This window comes from Zalophus californianus, chromosome 7 (assembly GCF_009762305.2).
Source record: "Zalophus californianus isolate mZalCal1 chromosome 7, mZalCal1.pri.v2, whole genome shotgun sequence".
Taxonomy (NCBI): Eukaryota; Metazoa; Chordata; class Mammalia; order Carnivora; family Otariidae; genus Zalophus; species Zalophus californianus.
In genome coordinates this window covers 53,717,592-53,738,008 of record NC_045601.1, presented here as the reverse complement: position 1 = coordinate 53,738,008, position 20,417 = coordinate 53,717,592, and the positions used below count along the sequence as shown (strand labels likewise).

Here is a 20,417-nt window from a genome sequence, read left to right as displayed (position 1 = left end):
CTTAAAACACTCGTCCAGATTAGAAGAAATATCCTGAAGTTGGAATTATGGACTTTATGAAATAAAGTCAGCAAACATGTTCTAGAACAGTCTGGATAACCATATTTTAAATTTTGAAAAATAGTATCTTAGGGAATACATGGCCTGGTCAGGTCCATGTGTGGTAAATCAAATTTCAGAGTGGATAAATGTTAATGTTAATCGAATGTAACATGTAAGTCTGACTGAATAACTTGATCAAAATCTGATTTTCACTGGCTATTCTAATTGATCATTACCCCCACAAATGAGGGAAGTATCCTTGTCTTTTTTGACCTAAACTGATGAAAGTATGAACCATGATGTGTTATATGTCTAATATATGTGTCTATGATATACTGTATGTATATTTTCAAAGTACATGTTAGAGATAATAAACGCTTAAAGGACAGAGAGTAGACTGTTTAATTCTTTTGGTACGGTACCCAGTACAGTTCAGTGTAATCAGATACCTACAAAAGCATTTTTTCCAAAGATTTATTTATCTGAGGAAGAGAGAGAGAGAGAGAGTGCACAAAGGGAGAGGGAGAGGGAGAAGCAGACTCCCTGCTGAGCAGGGAGCCCGATGGCAGGCTCGATCCCAGGACCCTGGGATCATGACCTAAGCCAAAGGCAGACGCTTAACTGACTGAGCCACCCAGGCACCCCATGTGATGGACCTATTTTATATTAAATGTAAAGATGTCTGAGTATTAGGTTTGATGACCATGCGTTCTCCAAAGATAGTACACAGATTAAAACTTTGCCTGACCTCCCAGTTTTAGAAAGAAGGGGAACTCTGTGTTAGAAACCACCAGGTCTTTGGGTTACATCTCCACCTCCTTAGTCTATGTGTAAAAAGAAAAGTTTCTGATACAATAAACATCATTTATAACAATAACAGAGGGGGTCAGCTTTTATTGTTAGAAAATGGCACTAAATCAGTAATGGTCATTGTTTCTAGAAGCAAAACTATCTGAGCACATTTTGCTTGATGAGACTATCTAGGTCAGCGGCTCCCTGTCTGGAGATCCTAGATCCTTTTTTTTTTTTTAATTTATTTTAGAAGGTGGGGGAGGGGCAGAGGGAGAGGAGAGAGGGAATCCCAAGCAGACTCCATGCTGGGTGCAGAGCCTGGCACAGGGGCTCAATCCCAGGACCCTGAGATCATCAAAACCTGAGCTGAAACTGAGAGTCAGACTCTTAATGGACTACACCACCCAGGTGCCCCTGGAATTCCTTGATCTTTTTTTTTTTTTCTTCAAGATTTTATTTATTTATTTGAGAGAGAAAGAGAGAGAGTATGAGTTGTGGGGAGAGGCAGAGGGAGAGAGAGATAGACTCCCTGCTGAGCAGGGAGCCCAACATGGGGCTTGATCCCAGGACCCCAAGATCATGACCTGAGCCAAAGGCAGATGCTCAACCGACTGAGCCACCCAGGTGCCCAAATTCCTAAATCTTTAAGGATTCTTCATAGTAGGTAAAGAATTCTTCACAGAGGTGTTATTTTCCCCTTTCCAAAATGTCTAAGGAGTCATTCATTCACCTTGGGATAAAGGCACATCTGTTAATAAACACTTCTATTTTCCTTAGCTTTGTACGCATTGATAAGATGTGATAGCAGTAGTTATCTTATGGTCATCAGACGTTCAGATTGTCAGTTATAAGGGTATCTAATAAAATGAAAAACTGAATAATTATTTCACCTATGAAGTGTGTTTGGTAAGCACTCTTTTTTACAGGAGAAGAGCAAAAGGATAGGAAAGACGTTAGGAGCTTATCAGCACAAAGTCTATCTACACTGGCTGATTTCCCTCTACTTTGCCTTGGCCATCCTTTTCTCTCACCAAGGCAGTCTAAGAGAGCTGCTGTCCACTCCAACAACACATTTAACAGGAGGCCAGAAGAGGTCAGTGGAGAGTAGTGTTAGGCACCCCATCCTCGCACCCACAGGGCTGGCCTCCAGCACACTTCAGGTCTCTAACTCCCAAAAAAGAAGCTAAGAAAACAGAATTCATCATTATACTCAATTTTTTACTTTGCCACAATCACAGATGACGTGAAGGCTGCTGTAATGTTTAACTCAAAAAAAAAAAGTTAGAAGTAGAAAACAAATTCTTCTGTGTGGTTGTAAAACATAAGTTTTTATACTAAAAAGTTGAAGAGGACAATGACAATAAAAATGATAATGCCTTGATACTGGCATAACAATCCTATTTTCTCTGAGATAATAATCCATTATTTCTCAAAAACATATGAGTTGCAGATACATAACCCATTTAAATATACTCAATATCTGATTATTTGTGTTATGGGAAAAAAAAAAAAGATTATGTGATTAATGGGAACTAGAAAATCCCCAGCTTCTAAACTGATTCTAAAACAAACAGGAGAACAGGAAAATGAAACATGCTGTTTTGAACATTTTAAATATTTAAATATAAATTTTTCTTCTCTTTTTACCTTCAGGGAAGTGTAAACTAAATAGAAAGCTCTACGTGCATTTAGAGTTGAAGAATTGGAAGGAAAAAGACTGTGGACTTTTAAATAAGTTCCTATGTTTTCACTTGTCTCTCTTAGGAACTCCCTTACTAAAGGCCCCCCTATAAGGTGTAGGTAGCATCTAAAAGTGAGTCTTAGCTAGTCCTTCACAGAAGAGGTACCTTTCCACCAAAATGGAGGTCAGGGTCTCGGGCATATTCATTGAGGATAAGTTTGCAATAGCATATCAGACACAGAGAGAATGTAAAACACAAAAGACTATGTGGTACCTGACTTTAAGGGCTTTATGAATCTAAGAGGGGATTCGGTAGAATGAGAAAATGCTAAGGAAGACCTAAAAATGGGTGGATATGTTCAATGGATTACAAAGAGGTCCAGGTTACCTTCCCTATCCCTCTAATTGTTCCTGAAGGAGATGAACTTCCAGCCAAACAAACTTTGCATCAGGTACCTTTGAAAATAACAAGTTGACTATGAAACACTGCAGGTGTGTCAAAAAGAATGGGTTTTGCACAATTTAAACCATAAACTGAACTAAACCCTAATAATTTATTACTATTCCACTGAAATTCCCTGACAAATCTGATTTTTCAGCTTATTGTTTTTGTTACATTAAAACTGCTCTGGTCTATCTACAAAGAGAGATAAAAGTAAATTCCCATTTAAAAAAAATCCTGAACTGAATGATATAAAATTAAATACAGAAATGCATTTTAAGTGCAAAGAATCCTTCCACTGTTGCCAGTAAACAACTAACAAAGGGGAGTTCACTAATTTCACAGCCGTATTTTCTCACTCTCCTTCACTGAGAACACAGTCGTTTGCATGGCATAATAAGCTGTAAATTATAAACATTTTTACATAGCCTGCTTCAAAGAAAAGTCTGCCAGCTTTCTGCTATATTGGATAGTGTTCAAGTGATTAACTATAGCTTTGGAAAGAAGGGGTGGAAACCTGTTTTGCGTCTCAGTTTGTTGGTTCTCTTATGCACAGCCTCTAAAAATCCGTTACATCATTATTTGCAATGAATATGTAAATAATTACAGTAGAGTAATAGAAGCTCTATATTTCTGCAGGATGTAAATTACCCATGGACAGCAACAAATCTAGTAGGTGCATAATTATCCAAGTATTCCTTGAAACAGTGCCTCCAATGAGTATGAATATAGTAGTTTGCAATACCAAAATTTGTAGCACTGAGTGTTTCAGGATTAATGACCAATGAAATAGAGTTTGTTCCTGGTCTATAGGAAAAGCTCATTAGACAGACCATCTTCTTAGAGCACAAGTCTATTTCAGAAAGTGTTTCGTGTATCAAAGAAAACACACAGTTATCTGTTTTTCCCAATAGATAAAGAATAAATTTTGAAAGGAAATGCACAGTTAAAGAGATATGGCTTGCAAATGTAAATGTTTTTATTTTTAAATTGTAGAGAGCCCTATCATGATCCACATGCAACCTTAAAACAAAAAGAAATTTTGTCTCAGTAAATCAACACTAATTCTTGGAGCATTTGAGTGCCTACCATAATGCTAGGGCTTTGGTGGCCAAAGAAAACCTGGTTTCTATCTAACTACACAATTCAGTACCACCAAACATAGAACATAAAAATCTGCTTTTAGTGCTGAGGATGTCAAGATGGGTAAGAAAGTATATTTAGGACACTCTAATCCAGAGGCCACGTACAGTAATGGAAAGAGCATGGGTTCTATGGTCAAACGGGGTTTCAATCCTAATTCTGCCATTCACTTACATTATAAACTTGATCAAGTTATTAAATTTCTATAAGCCTGTTTCCCAAGAAAAGCAATTTTTTCTTAACTAATGTTGTAAGGATTAAATAAATTAATATATAAAGCACATGGAACTGGTACCAGACATATAAAAAACATAATAGGTGTTAGCTATAGTAATAATTACTATTTTTCTGTATTTATCACACTGCACATAGCAGGTGCTCAACAAATGCTTGTTAAATAAATGAATTACTCAATGAGTGAATGAACAAATCTAGTAGAGGGATAAGATAGGTACACAAATTACTGCAAGACATACAAGAAGTGTCTCAAAGATACAAAATATAACAGGAGGCTCAGTGGTGGGAGACATGCTGGGTTGGAAGATGACTAAAACATAGGCCATTACTTCTAGAAGGTACTGTCCGGGGGGAAACATATACATAAATTAGTCATTACAAAACAGTGTGTTAAGTGTTCTAAAAACTCACAGAACATTTCCTCTGGGTTCTGACTTTAATAGAGTCATGGCTTTTCCTGGAGTACTGAAAGCCCTGTATCTTTGTGAGTGGATATACTTCACTACCTGTAAGCCACAGGCTGAGGAGTTGAGAGGTGGGACTAGTGCTCTCATTATTTCTTCATCATCTTGAGAAACCCATTGATCCTTTGAACTACTTTCCACCACCGCTCCTCTCCTCTGTTACGCTGCTTTCATCGGGGTCTTTGGCATCTCGTTCAGTTCTGTTGTTCTCCTGGTTGACTTCAATCACATGAACTGCCTGTCCTGTAGTTTCTCAATCTACTCAATTCAATCTCCACTATATTCCATCAAGCTAACTCTCAGGCACAACTGAAACTTAACATTCAGAACTGTTCTACTTCAAAAATGTTCAGTTCGAATGTCCTACTTTCTATCTGCAACCCTCTAACCTCTGAGCTCTCTCACTGCATTACTACTCCAATCCAGAATATGAATCATCAAGACCTCCAGACCATGATCACTATTTTCTCCCTAATTTTGGATTCCCTCAGCCTCACTTTCTCATCAAACCTAAATAATTTATTTTTTAAGTTTATTTATTTATTGAGTAATCTCTATCCCCGTAGGGCTTGAACTCACAACCCTGAGACCAAGAGTCACATGCTCCTCCAACTGAGCCAGCCAGGAGTCCCACACCTAAATAGTTTATTAGGTCAAGCATTACTTTGCATATGCCCTTTTCTTGGTGGACAAAGAAAAACCATGATCATGCTTTTACCTTCTTTACTTCTACTCTAGGGTTGCTAGGAATTGTTGTAAGAAATTTGTATTTAATCCTTCAGGGAATGAGACACCATTAAAGAATTAAGGATATTTTACTCCACTTACAAACTTAAAAACTCGAGGAAAGGAGGAGGGAATGGGGAAATCTTAATACAAGAAAATGAAGACCCAAGATACCAGTAACTACAGGGAGGAAGGATGCCAGGATTAGAGAGAACCAACTTGAGGATCTGCTCTCTTTTCCTCTCTTATCACCATCACCCAGCTACACAATCCAAGACTGAGAAAAGTATAAGAGCATAGTGGAGAAGGAAGTTCCTCAGGCCCGTTCTCTAGTAGCAGCTTATGCGAGAGGTGTTTAATTAAACAAATTTAATTTAATTAAATATGGAAGGATTGTGGACCCAATAGTGAATATGGTTATAGCTCTAAAAGTTAAGTTCCAGAAACAGAGTTCTAGAAATGAAATTGCATCAACAGTGTCAAAAGGCTACTAGATGCATAAATTGTTTTTTTACCTTGTCACTAGAGGCCAGAGACTATTTCTTATTAATATTCGCATACTCAGCTCTGTGCCTTGCAGAGAGGAGGTAGTCAGGATGTGCTATATTGTACCACACGCCACTTGAACCTAGCTGAATATGTGTCCTGCTAGTTGAGCTCCTGGACCTGAAGCCCATTATTATCACCATCTTATAGATAAGTAATCACACAGGGTGATTAGGGACTTGCTTAGGTGAAACAGCCAATCAGTTATACATTTGTGACAAGAACCCAGATCTCTAGCCCTTAGACCCATGTCTCTATTACACCACACTGTCCACTGGTGGGGGTGCCCTGAATCTGGGTTCAAAGGATCAACAGGAAGGATGAAGCTATTAAGCAAACGCTGTCAATTTAAGTGACTGCAAGTCTTCTATGTAAAAGCTAACATTTTGTTATGACAAACGTCAAGAATTAAGCCCTGTTTGAAATGCAGAATTAGGGGAGCCTGCGTGGCTCAGTCAGTTAAGTGTCTGCCTTTGGCTCAGGTCATGATCTCAGGGACCTGAGATCGAATCCCAAGTCGGGCTCCCTACTCAGTGGGGAGTCTGCTTCTCCAGAACTCTCCCTCTGCACCCCCTTCCCCCCCCCAGTAGCACTCTCTCTGTGTGTCTCTCTCAAATAAATAAAATATTAAAAAAAATAAAAAATAAACTGCAGAATTAGACACTGGACATTGCCTTCGACTATGGCTTCTTGCTAGTCAACACAGCCCTTCTTTAAGGAAGAGATTTAAACTTTTTCACCAATATCAAAACAATTTATGCAGTGTGTTTTTTGCTGTGATGTAGTCAGGCAGGCTAATCTATAGCAAGATATTTATATACAATAAACGAACTCTCAGCTGAGTAGATTAGTAGCTGAGCCCACCTACTTTTTGTGGTTAATTATACTTGTTTTGTAAGAGGCTGTTCTTATTTTGTGTTTTTCTAACAGCTCTGGTGAAGTAATGACTTGTGATGTACAGTATGCTGAACATAAAGAGCCTTCCCCTTTCTTGTTCAACATATAATTGCTGCATTTGTGCATGCTGTGTAAGTTGAAAATAACAATAAAAAGTTAATGAAGAAAATAAGTACTGGTTGTAATGAATTAGTAATATTGCTAGATTTGTATCTAGAGCTTATTTTTATTGTTGTAAGTAGAATACAATCAATAGGAATATGTAATCAAAGTGCACATACTTTCATCTCTTGAAATCTCTCTGAAAGGGAGCTGAGATATCTTTAGGAAATTATCTTCAAAAGCCTACTCTAAATTCAATTATTTGGCATAATCACCTTAAATCACTATCAATAAGCACTTCTCATTTTCAAGGTTCTTGTAGTACAAAGATACATTTTATTTTTTTTTAATTTTTTATTGTTAAGTTAATCACCATACATTAGTTTTTGATGTAGTGCTCCATGATTCATTGTTTGTGCATAACACCCAGTGCTCCATGCAGAACGTGCCCTCTTTAATACCCATCACCAGGCTAACCCATCGCCCCAACCCCCTCCCCTCTAGAACCCTCAGTTTGTTTTTCGGAGTCCATCGTCTCTCATGGTTCGTCTCCCCCTCCGATATCCCCCCCTTCATTCTTCCCCTCCTGCTATCTTCTTCTTCTTCTTTTTTTTCTTAACATATATTGCATTATTTGTTTTCAAAAAGATACATTTTAAATAGGTTTTTATTGCTTTATAAGTGTGAAATACAACTTTCTTTTAATTTTCTAGTTAATTTTAATCATACAATATGAATAGATTCTCTTTATAAAAAAAATTAAATGTTACAAATAAAGTACCCTTTGACGATTTCCCTTACTCCCTCCCTACTTCTTCCAACCACCGTCATCATCAGGAGGGTGAGGTTTCTTGCAGACTCTTTTCTAGCATTTATATACGTCATCTTAAAAAAAAACTATATTTACTGCTATATATTTCAATATTAATTATTTTACATTAATATAATTGAGCCCTAAAGAAATATCATCAACATGATTCTACTTAGGCCTCATTTCTTTTTTTTTTAAATTTTTTATTGTTATGTTAATCACCATATATTACATCATTTGTTTTCATTTCTTTTTTTTAAAGATTTGTTTATTTATTTGAGAGAGAGAAGGAAAGAGCGAGCATGAGTGAAGGAAGAGCCAGAGGGAGAGAATCTCAAGCAGACTCCTCCGGAGAGGAGCCGGAGGTGGAGCTCGATCTCAGGACCCGTGAGATCATGACCTGAGCTGAAATCACAAATTGGATGCTTAACCAACTGAGCTACCCAGGGGCTCCAAGCCTCATTTCTTAAGGTATTTTCTGATTTGGTCAATCTCCAAGGTAAATATGGTGTTTTTTTTTTTTTTTTTTAAGATTTATTTATTTATTTATTTGAGAGAGAGAATGAGATAGAGAGAGAGAACATGAGAGGGGGTAGGGTCAGAGGGAGAAGCAGACTCCCCGCTGAGCAGGGAGCCCGATGCAGGACTCAATCCCGGGACTCCAGGATCATGACCTGAGCTGAAGGCAGTCGCTTAACCAACTGAGCCACCCAGGCGCCCATGGTTTCTTAATTTTGTTAGGCACTTTTAAGTACTAGGCAGATTCTAATGTGCCAGTACAAGGCAGATTCTAATGTGCCAGAAGGTGAAGACTGATAGTCTATTGTTACCATGACTTAGAAGTCATCAGAAATTAATTCGTACCACATTAAAATGATAAATTATGAACTACAATATTTTCAGCTGAGACGAAGATTAATTCCCTAAATTTAAAGATTTATAAACAAAACTCACTTCTTTTACCATTTAAAAATTTTCCACCTTTCTCCTTAAATTAAGATCTCATTTAGACCTCCAAATATTCTGCTACCACTTCTTCTGTAACAGCATCCCAAGCCTGACAAATTTTCTCTTAGAGAAAGCACTGTTAACATATGTCATTTTATCAAAATGTTTTCTAGATTTAACTTATAGTTATGTTTATAATGCTTTTTTTGGTGATTAGTTCTTAAAGCCCAACAATGACCTTAGGATATAATCATTAATTTAACCTTAATCAACTGAATAATACAGAGTTAAAAAAAGAATTAGCATAGGTACCAAGAAATTGATGGTGTCCATTTTAAGATTTTATTTATTTGAGAGGGAGACAGAGGGAGAGAGAGAGTGAGCGGAAGGAAGAGGGAGAGAGAATCTGAAGCAGACTCCATGCTGAGTGCAGAGCCCAATGCGGAGCTCAATCCCACGACCGTGAAAACATGACCTGAGCCAAAACCAAGAGTCAGATGCTTAACCAACTGAGCCACCTAGGCACCTCGAAGGTGTCCATTTTAACATGGATGGTAAACCTAAGAAAGTAAATCATTTTGCTTCACTCCTGCTTTCTTTATTAAAAAAAAAAAATCTATACTTTATGCATTTTCATAGGCTACTTGATCTTGTCAAAAAGGGCAAAAGATAAAAGTTCAGGTCAGCCCAGGGACTCTAGGGTCCTCATTCTAATAGCAGGACTAAGCTAACTACCAGCTTTTACCAGTTTTTATGAAGTGTGTAAGTAAAACATATATACAGTTAAAAATAATTCAGACCACTGAAGAGGACATACAATGAATGAAGTCTCTCATCCCATGTCCCCCCACCAGTTGCCCCTCCCCAGGGGTGACCACAATTAACTCTTTGTGTCTCTTTTAAAGCATTTTCCATGCATAGAAAAATCCACTGTCCACTCACTCAAGCCCCAATGGGATCAAACTGTAATATGTTTCTGCATCTTGCTTTTTTTCTTGATTTTTTGAGATCTTTCCAGATCAGACAAACAGACCTCCTTAATCCTTTTAAACATTGATTTGATACTCCCTTGCATCAGTAACAACATGGGCTCTATTGGTGGATGCTTTGATTGTTTCCCTTTTTTGGGGTTGCTGTTGTTCTTTCAAACTATGCTACAAAAAGCATTCTTATACATACATCTTTGAGCATTTATGTTAACGCATCAGCAATTTTGCTAAATCAAAGGGTGGCTGGTTTAAAATAAAATTTATAACTAAAAATGCTATAGCTACCCCAAAGCTGGGCAATGTAGTCTAGCTGAATAGTCAGGAAGAAAAGAAAATGTGGTTGGCAAACTTGTCCAATCTATTTTATCATTTAAATAAGAGGTGTTGGGAAATTTCAGGCAACAAAGCTAGAATGAAAATATGTGGTCTGTTTATAACTGCTAGTACCAAATTATTTTCTAAGTAACTATATCAATTAATGTCCCTACTAACAAAACATTCAAGTGCTTACTTCCTTACACACTCACAAACACCAGGTATCAAACTTTTTAATCTTTGCCAATCTGACAGGGGAGAACAATGATTTTGTTTTAATTTGTCCATTATGATGAATTCCAGCATTTTCCCCTGTTTACTAACTATCTATGATTCTTCTTCACTGAACAGCCTGTTCATTTCTTTAGTCCATGTTTGTGTTGTTTTATCATCTTCTGGATTTATAAGATCTTCAACTAATTTGTTTATTAAAAATTGGCCCTTTGGCTTGTATGTTGCAAATATTTTTGTAACTCTGGCATTTTCTTTTGACTTTATGGAATTTTTTCCCACTGAAGAATTATCTTTTCTGCAGTCAAATGTGTTTTTTGTTTATAGTTTCAGAGTTTTTTGGAACCTTTTAGGAAGGTCTTCCTTGCTTGAAGATTAAATAATAATAAAAATTAAAAAAATGATAATTTAAAATTATTATTATTAATCAGCCATGATCATAGAGTCATTGACTGCCATCTATGTGTTGGGAATACACTGAATGCTGGGGTAATATGGAGAAAATAGATCATCTGAACTATGTTTCATAGCAAAGTACACAGTCTTCTGTTATCAGTACTACAAATAAATATAGAAAATGATCAGTCCACAATTTTATTCTTATTCATCAGCTCACCTTCACCCAGAAGGAATACCGTCACTACACTGGTTCCCCAGGAGCAGCTCATTCTCTTCCCTCTGGAAATGGAGTTGAAGGCATAAACTCAGAAGAGTCTAAAAACCTATCAGTAAAACTTCAAGCCATATAGACGCCAGAATGGAAACTGCGGGTAACAGAGATGAGTCAATAAAATGCAGTGAAAGAAGGAATAGGTCAAAATATGAAGGGAAAACAAAATAAACTTTTGATGATGGGGCGCCTGGGTGGCTCAGTCGTTAAGCGTCTGCCTTCGGCTCAGGTCATGATCCCAGGGTCCTGGGATCGAGCCCTACATCGGGCTTCCAGCTCTGCGGGAAGCCTGCTTCTCCCTCTCCCACTCCCCCTGCTTGTGTTCCCTCTCTCTCTGTGTCTCTCTCTAATAAATAAATAAAATCTTTAAAAAAAAAAAACTTTTGATGGGATTTAAAAAATTTTAGGGGTGCCTGGGTGGCTCAGTCAGTTAGGCAGCTGGCTCTAATGATTCTGGCTGAGGTCACGATCTCAGAGTCCTGGCTGAGGGTCCATGTCGGGCTCTGCGCTCAGCAGGGAGTCTGTTTGAGGATTCTCTCCTTCTCCCTCTGCCCCTCCCCCACTCTCTCTCTCTCTCAAATAAATAAAACTAAGAATAAGATAAAATAAAAAATGAAAAAATTAGTATTCTGCAGCACTATGTGTGTTATTTTTTGTATTTTTAAATGATGTTCCATTAATACTTTTTTTCTTTGAAATGTCACTTTACATCTTATTTTACATGATAACTAACTTAAAAATTTGAAACTTTTTCATGTTCCGTGAAGAATACTTTAGAGTCTGCTTTACAGCTCACGTCCTGAATTAGAAGTTGCAAAGGACATAATAAGGTACAGTCACTGTGGGATACAGTCCATGTTAAACTACTCTAAAAGTCACATACTGTAAAATGTATGATTCTAATATTTATTTTGGTCTACTACATTTATGTTCTATGGAAGTTCAGTCATGCAAAGATTTAAAAGAATACTCTGTCCAAGGCACTAGTGTGCTATAAATACATACAAAGCTCAGCAAGGTAGTCTAGCTGAATAGGTAGGGGGAAAAGAAAATGTGTTTGACAAACTTGTTTCAATCTCTTCCACCAGAGTTAACAAAAGATGTTGGGAAATTTCAGGCAATGAAGGTAGAATGAAAACATGTGGTCTGTTTGTAACAGGTAGACGAGAAGTTATTGGATCAATTCTTGCTAAAACAACCGAGAAAGCTGAAGCATTAGTAAAGAAAATTCACCTAAATTTCTTTAAACTTAGTAATTATGTTACATTAGGGACGCCTGGGTGGCTCAGTTGGTTAAGCAGCTGCCTTTGGCCCGGGGCCATGATCCCAGAGTCCTGGGATCAAGTCCCACATCGGGCTCCTTGCTCAGCAGGGAGCCTGCGTCTCCCTCTCTCTCCCTCTGCTTGTGCTCTCTCTGTCAAATACATAAAATCTTTAAAAAAAAATAATTATGTTACATTAGAGAAGTCTGTACTTTGTAATGTCATGTTTTATATATTGTAATGATTTTTTGGTACATAAAATAAAAATATTCTATCATTAAGATAACAGGAAGTTATAAATTTATGTTCTCAGGAGTGGCTAGGGATACCTGGCAATTTAGTAAGAGTTTTAAAAATTAATTTTTTATTATGGAAGTATAGTTGACATATGTTATATTAGTTTCAGGTGTACAACAGTGATGTGACAATTCCATACATTACTCAGTGCACACCACGATAAGTAGAGTCACCATCTGTCACCATACAACATTATAGTAATACTTGTTTGATTGATCACTTTTGCAACCAATTTTTTAAAAGTGAGGATTGGTGGAATAAAACTAAAGTCCACAGCCTTGTTGGCAAAAGGCTACAGTAGATGTTTATAGTGAATTTATAAATGTAGCTCTCTTTCCTGTTTTTCAAAATGTAGTTATTACATTTTAGCCTCACTTCTGCCTCTCTTGGCCATTAAATGGTAAGTTTCCTAAACATATCCACAGGTTATATCCATCAGTTATATCCTTAGGCCAAACAAATAGAGGTCATCTAACTCACTTTTGGTCCCTTAGGTAATTTACTCAGGTCCCATTATCTGATCTCAAAGTCAAGTTTATGGGAGAAAAACACAAACAATGTAAATCCCAGCAGTTTGGACGTGAATTAAAAATCTCCCAAGTCAGTACTTCCCTCAAATGTTAAATAATTCACTGTGGCATTATAGATACAAGCCTCTAGCAAAAGTTACACTTGAACAATTAAGGAAGCAAGAACCAAACAAATGACTTCAGGGGTAGAGAAAGAAATTAATGATTTCTCATAGTACTGTGCCAAATTACATTTTCACATTAACAAGTGTGTAAAACACCCAAGCATCACCAATGACTTACTAGATTAAGTTTGATTATAGAAAATAGCCTGGAACAACATACCAGGATTTTTTTCTTTAAATTTTTTATTGTTATGTTAATCACCATACATTACATCATTAGTTTTTGATGTAGTGTTCCATGATTCATTGTTTGTGCATAACACCCAGTGCTCCACGCAGAACGTGCCCTCTTTAATACCCATCACCAGGCTCACCCAACCCCCCCACCCCCCTCCCCTCTGGAACCCTCAGTTTGTTTTTCAGAGTCCATCATCTCTCATAACACACCAGGATTATTTGCTAAACATAATTATGGATTCTATACACTTGGGTATGAAACCCATTTATATTATTTATAAAGTTTTTATATTCACAATGTACCACCTACTCTTTTGTAAAGTTCTTTTACAATTGTTCATGTTACAATAATCATCTGTCAAATGTGTTATAGTCCTGTAAAGGATTAGAAGGTGATGCAAATGTTTTTTAGTGGCCAGATAAGAAATTCAAAACACAAGATCACATCACAGTGCATTGTGCACATACAGATATCACCACCTGCCTAGTAGAAAGGGGGAACACTTTAAAGTAAAAGCGGGATTTATGGGGCGCCTGGGTGGCTCAGTCATTAAGCGTCTCCCTTCGGCTCAGGTCATGATCCCAGGGTCCCGGGACTGAGCTCCACATCGGGCTCCCTGCTGGCGGGAAGACTGCTTCTCCCTCTCCCACTCCCCCTGCTTGCATTCCTGCTCTCGCTATCTCTCTCTCTGGCAAATAAATAAATAAAATCTTTAAAAAAAAAAAGTAAAAGCGGGATTTAAATACCTACTCTATCACTTTCCATCTAGAAGATTTTAGACAATTCTTAATCTCAGTATTATCTTCTTTTTCTGCAAAATAGGGATAATTCATTTATGCAAATATTTATGGAACACCCATGCATCAAATAGTACTTCCCAAGGGTTATTTTTACTTTAGGATGAGAGATAATAAAACATAGCTGGTATTCATTAGAGGTATGTATGGTCACCCAATTGCAAGAGCAGAGGCCTGTCCAATCAAATAGGGTCGAAGTCAGCAGACTGAAAATCAACAGAGTTCCTAAAGGAAACAAAGATACATCGGATACAAGGTGCTATGGGGTCCGTTTGCTTTCCAGGGATTAACAAGGTTATTGGTATTCATTACAGATCTTTATGTATTTTCTCTAGTTAACGCAACTAAACTCAATCAAGGGCTCTCTACAAAACCATAAGGTACAGTTTTGAGCTCTAATTCAAACCGGTTGGGGGAAGGATGTAGATGTATAAAAGACTTGCCAACTTACTTTCCACTCAGAAGTTTTTCAAAGACATGCTTCCAAGAAGAAGACCCTTTTTGGCAATACTAATTTAATGGATAGTCTAACCTATGTGAAATAAATTCCTTGAATCAGACTAGAAAAGCAGAATGGAATCAAGAAAAAAACATATGAAATTTGGAAGGAAAAAAACTGTAGTTGGACCCTCAACTTGTCTCATTTGCCAGTTGTGCCACCTTGAAAAAAATCTGGAGGAGGGGTCATTTGTAGCCATTACACTAATAATTTTGCTTGCTTGTGAATGAGGAAGGATCATTAGACTTCGTAGCTGGTAAGCAGCAGTCACCTCTAAATATTATGTAAGAAAAAATGTAGGGATAAGACTAGTAGGAATAAAAAAAACTAAGGTATGGATTGATTTTTAAAGTAAATCCATAAGATACAGTAGCCATCAGTCAAACTTCCTAGAAATGTTTCCTTTTGTGAGGAAAATTTCCCCATCACCCACGTTTTTAGAGTGGTTTTAATTTCACATGCCAAAGTCCACCTGCAGAGGCTATACAGAGGCTCTAGAGAGGCTTTTAACACAATGTCCAGTACAATCAATACTAAGTTAAATAAAGTTACTGATACACTATTACTAAAAAATATGCAGTGATTTTTTATGCAGTGATTTTTTAAAAAATAAAAAACTGAAAATTTTAAGTTTGTTTTATACGAAGCAAAAATGACTCACACTCACACATTTGTTTTTTAGTCTAAGTGTGTAGGAGAAAAAATTTCTTATTCTCGTAAGTTTAGTAAAAACTTCTTCACCATAAAAATAAGCATAATGAAATGATACAGCACTGAAATGAAGTACACTACTTCTCCTAAAATGATAGTTTTAACATTATTTTATAGTTAGGTATCATTCTGAGTAGGTTTAAAAATCATAAATCCTAGGCGAAGGAGGGGTAGTCATGAATAGAAAATTTTAAACGGCCAGAATAGAAATGAAAGTTTTCAAATGTATAGGGAAATTTACCAGTTATGCATGGAGCTGCTCAGTCTTAGACTTGTTAAGAACAATAAAAATACATTTATAAAAGGGGGGGGGTGGTGCCTGGCTGGCTCAGTAGGAAGAGTGTGTGACTCTTGGTCTTGGGGTCATGAGTTCAAGCCCCACACTGGGTGTAGAGATTGCTAAATAATAAATAAGTAAACTTAAAAAAAAAAAAAAGAACAGTAAAAATACATTTTTAACCTTACAAAATTTGTTAATCTATCCGTGAATCTGAGAATGACAAAGAACTAAATAGTGATCTCCACTGACCATTGTTCAGTAAAAGGAAACACAATTTAGAAAGCGATGTCAAAAGACTAAGTTCTTCTTACCATGAATAGATCCCACTGACCATGTCATAGTTCTGACATGAAGTATTCATGCTGCTGGGCCCAGCTGCTTTAGAAATAAGTAGCACCACCAAGCCCCTCAACTGGAGGTTATGCCGGCTATCATGTACAAGCCCCCTGCCAACAAAGAAAGAAAAGGATTAATATGCTCACCCAGAATCAGCCACATCAAGTTACTATTCACCCAGACTTCCAAAATCAGAGAATGGGACTTGGGGAAAGAAACAGAAGTGGGGGTTAGAAGGAGCTAACAGGAAAAAGCAATGAGTTCTGGAAACAACTAGAGAAACCCATGGCTGGTTTTAAAAGTTGACAGTCTCCAATTGTGAGGCCTAATGATTTGGCTTCCTCTTCTTTCTGGATTTTCCTCGACCCTACACCTTGCACTCTCAACCGTTTGCTCAACCCACAGTTTCAAATTGCTCTGTGGTCGCTAACAGCAACTGAAATACAGATTGTATGGCTTGGATAAAGTGATATTATTTGGTGAAGATGGTGGTAAGGGAGAGTGGTAAAAAATGATTTCTGTCTTCACAGGTAGAGAAGATGCTCAGAGAATTAAAGTGACAAATCCAAAGGACTTAAAAATTTATTTGATAAGTAAAATGGAAATGTATGCCATCAGCAAGTCTTGCCATTTCCTATTATTTATGGAAAGCATTATCATTCTAGACAACAATATGGCTGTAACTTAGCATGTCATTTTATTTTTGCGATGAGTATTGAATTTTCATAATTTCTACTATAACTAAGGCCAGGAATACATTGTTTTTCTTTTCCTCAGAGTATTGCAAATGGTTGTCATATAAGAACTAAATGGCATCATAAGAAAGAAAGAGAGAGAGGAAGGACAGACAGACGAACAAATGAACGAACGAATGAAAGAAAGGAGGAAAGAAAACTATGGGCAATATATTATAATAAATATTAGAACAATGCTCATGAGCACTAATCAAATAGACATTATGCACACATAAATAACACACAAATATAGTTCTTGAATGTAGTGAAAAAAGTGTTAAAATTGTATACTTCATTAAATTATTAAGTCCTCCTTGGTAAATTTTGAACAAAGAATTAATTTAAATTAACTAAGTTAACACAGCCAAAATTAATGAGTTAGTTCATTACTTAAGAAAAATCTTTGCCCCTCATCCCTCCAAACAGAAATTTTCAAAAGGGCCCCTTTGTACCCTTACTGGTTTCAAAATAAGACAGATCTTCAGGCTCTCTGCAAAGAAACAGATATAGCTCTTTCTCTAATTATATTTTCCCCTTAATCCAGTAAGTGATCGTCAGCAAGTTTGAGGGGTTAGTATTTTTAAAAAGAAGTTCTAATTTCCTAGGAAAAAGAAGCTAATTTATAGTAATTAAGTTATATCACAACAGAAACAAACATTCATCAGAAATAGCCAAAGCTAGGGCGCCTGGGTGGCTCAGTTGGTTAAGCGACTGCCTTCGGCTCAGGTCATGATCCCGGAGTTCCGGGATCGAGTCCCACATCAGGCTCCCTGCTCAGCAAGGAGCCTGCTTCTCCCTCTGACCCAACCCCCTCTCATGTACTCTCTCTCATTCTCGCTCTCTCAAATAAATAAATAAATCTTTAAAAAAAAAAAAAAAGAAAGAAAGAAAGAAAGAAATAGCCAAAGCTCATCATTGTCATGGAGCTTTCTACTTAAATCCAGTAGACCTGAATGGCTGGAAGGCTGGGAAGCACCCTATTTTATAACAAGTAAATGTAAAGTGGGAGCAGGAGCACTTTCTAAGTTTTCTGTTTTGAATTACAAATTTTAACTTATGCTGCTAGATCCTTATTAATGTATGACCTAAGGTGAATCTTTATTCTTCCCTTTTGAGATAATAATATTAAGGAGAAGGTCTGAATTGGCTCTTAACTTGCGAAAGGATGAAGAGGAAGGTGAGGCTGTGTGTGTGCGCACGTGTGCTTGTTTTTGGGGGGTTGAGACCAGCTAGGGATGAAGGATATGATGACACAGTAAGAACCCCAAGGGGGAGAGAAACTCGAGAAAAGTCTGACTACATCATGCTGATGAAACAGCTCTGGCAACAGTTTTGACACCTTCCTCAAAGTTCTCAGAGATGAGACCTTTCACAGGAGACACACACACAAACTGAGAAGGAGAAGAACAGCAACAAATACTTATATAGTGTTTCATATATGCCAGGAACTGTTCTAAGGATTTACTATATATTAACTAAATCAATTCACAACAACTCTAAGAGGAAGGTACCACAATTACCCTGATTATGCAGACGAATGAAGAGAACGAGGCACACAGACAGAGAAGTTAAGCAACTTGCTCACAGCTGGTAGGCAGCAGAGCCTTGACGAAGCCAAGATTTGAACCCAGGCCAACTGGCTCTAGAATCTATAAAAAGTCTTAACCATCATGCTATAGTGACTATCCAATCTGCTTCATGTTATGTACAAAACTATTTGCTAATAAGTCAAATTAGAAGAGTGCAGTTTTAGAAACAGGTTTAAAAAAAATCCTTCTCCCATTCACTAGCTGTATGACTTGGGAGACTGTTACCTCCGCTACAAAATGAGGTTAACAACATCTACTTTCCATAGTCATTTTATGGAAGAAGTAACAAGAGGAAAGTATATAACATTGTGGAAGCACGTGGTAGGTGATCACATAATCAGAAAATTACATTCTCTGTCCTTATTATTTTTTTGCCAGCTATCTTTTTTCTCAACTCATATTGTTTTCTTTCTTCTAGTCCATTTCTCCTCCTATCTCTCAAAGTCTAGCCCACTGTATCAGCATACATAATCTCCTTTATAAAGGAGATAAAGTTCCTTTTCTACCTCCCAAAACAACAAAAGTTGAGGAATTCTTCCCACACACTCCCACTCCCTGCAAACATCATCATCCATCCCTGAAACACTTGCCACTTTGAGAACGCATTCTGAAAAGGTCAGGAAGAGAAACCGTAGTGGACTAGCTGACAGAAACCAAGAGAACAGTCAGAAAAGCCCAAATTCTGAAAGTGGTTACAACACAGAGAAGAGATTTACAGCTTAAGTAAATTAAAAAACTGCTTCCAAATATCACTTCTTCAAATTTACTTCATTAACATGCTTAAAAAAAAAAAAACCCAGTACCAAGATAAACTGATAATGTCCACAGCTCAAAAATTAGCTCACAACCAAAAGAGAATAAAATATTTTGCTTCTGAGCGTAAAAAAGTCCCTAGGATTCTGTATTACAGAGACATTATGTTTCGTCTAGTCCAGGCCGTACTTTGCCTAAAACAGCATGAGTTCTTCTCAGTGCCTCTCTTCAGGAGGGACACTGGTGAGCCAGAGCATGTCTAGAAGTTGGTGAAATCCTCTACTGTCACATGCATGCCTGTAGAAAAAGCTCTGGATGCTAGCTTTGAGAATAGTTCAGTTGGTGTTCTCATATTTATCCAGGCAAAGATGCAGTGAATGCTTACTGCACATTGGGCATGGTGTAAACAACAGTGGACGACATGGTGATGAGCACTGGTGAGCTGTGGTCTCCCTTCTTGTGGATAATACAGTCTGGATTAAAAATCCTAATAAAATGTGGCATGAGCTACTTTAGGGGATGAACAAGGGCTGTGGGAGCACAGAGTAGGGGCCACTAACATAACTGGGGGCAAAGAGGGGTGAAAGAGACCTCCCTGAGACCTTAAGGATGAGGAGGAAGTAGCCAGGGGAGCTAAAGCTGGGAGGGGAAGTAAAGGGAAAAATGAGGTGTTCCAAAGAAGAAACAATATGGGTGAAGGTTTGGAGGAAAGAGAGGAGGGCACAGCTACTTTGAGAACCAACATGGCAGGAGCACTGCGTGTGAGGGGAAGAGTTGGGAGAACGAAAGCTAGAGGAATGCACGAGAGCGGTCTATTCGTCTGGAAGGGCTCCGTCTGGGTAGGAGACAGCATTGCTGCAGAAACTGACACAACTGGATAGAAAGTATGAAAATAGAGCATGCCAATTTTGAGTAACATGAAGAAATTAAAAAACAAAGTAGCCTCTGGTGATGCTGAGTCCCCTGTTAACAGAGATGTTCGGGAAGCTGCATAGCCTCTGCATACACATTACAGAGAAGCCTGGACTGTTTGACATCTGAAGTATTTTTCTTACTCTGTGATTCTTTAGGATCTCGCCTCCCTTATTTAATTACCTAGTGCTCTACAGTATGTCTAATAGGTCCAAAAATTGGAAGAAGCCTTTATTGTCATCAAAATTATAGTGTCATGAATGAAAGTAATATTAGTACCTTGAAATCTTTCTCACTGAAGTTCTACAGAAATTGTGTTCCTTTTAGCTCGTGTCAACT

At 37.5% G+C, this 20,417-nt stretch overlaps 1 protein-coding gene across 3 annotated transcripts in view; it reads right to left on the bottom strand.

The window, feature by feature from the left end:
* PDSS2 (decaprenyl diphosphate synthase subunit 2) overlaps window positions 1-20,417 on the bottom strand; it is a 243,040-nt gene that overhangs the window by 127,851 nt on the left and 94,772 nt on the right. For 2 of the 3 annotated variants that reach the window (XM_027603447.2, XM_027603449.2), the window contains exon 2: window positions 16,066-16,200. The exons of the other annotated variant lie outside the window; for it this stretch is intronic. In XM_027603447.2, coding sequence (XP_027459248.2) covers window positions 16,066-16,200 — 135 coding nt within the window. The remainder of the gene's footprint in view (window positions 1-16,065; window positions 16,201-20,417) is intronic. 3 annotated transcript variants of the gene reach the window in all.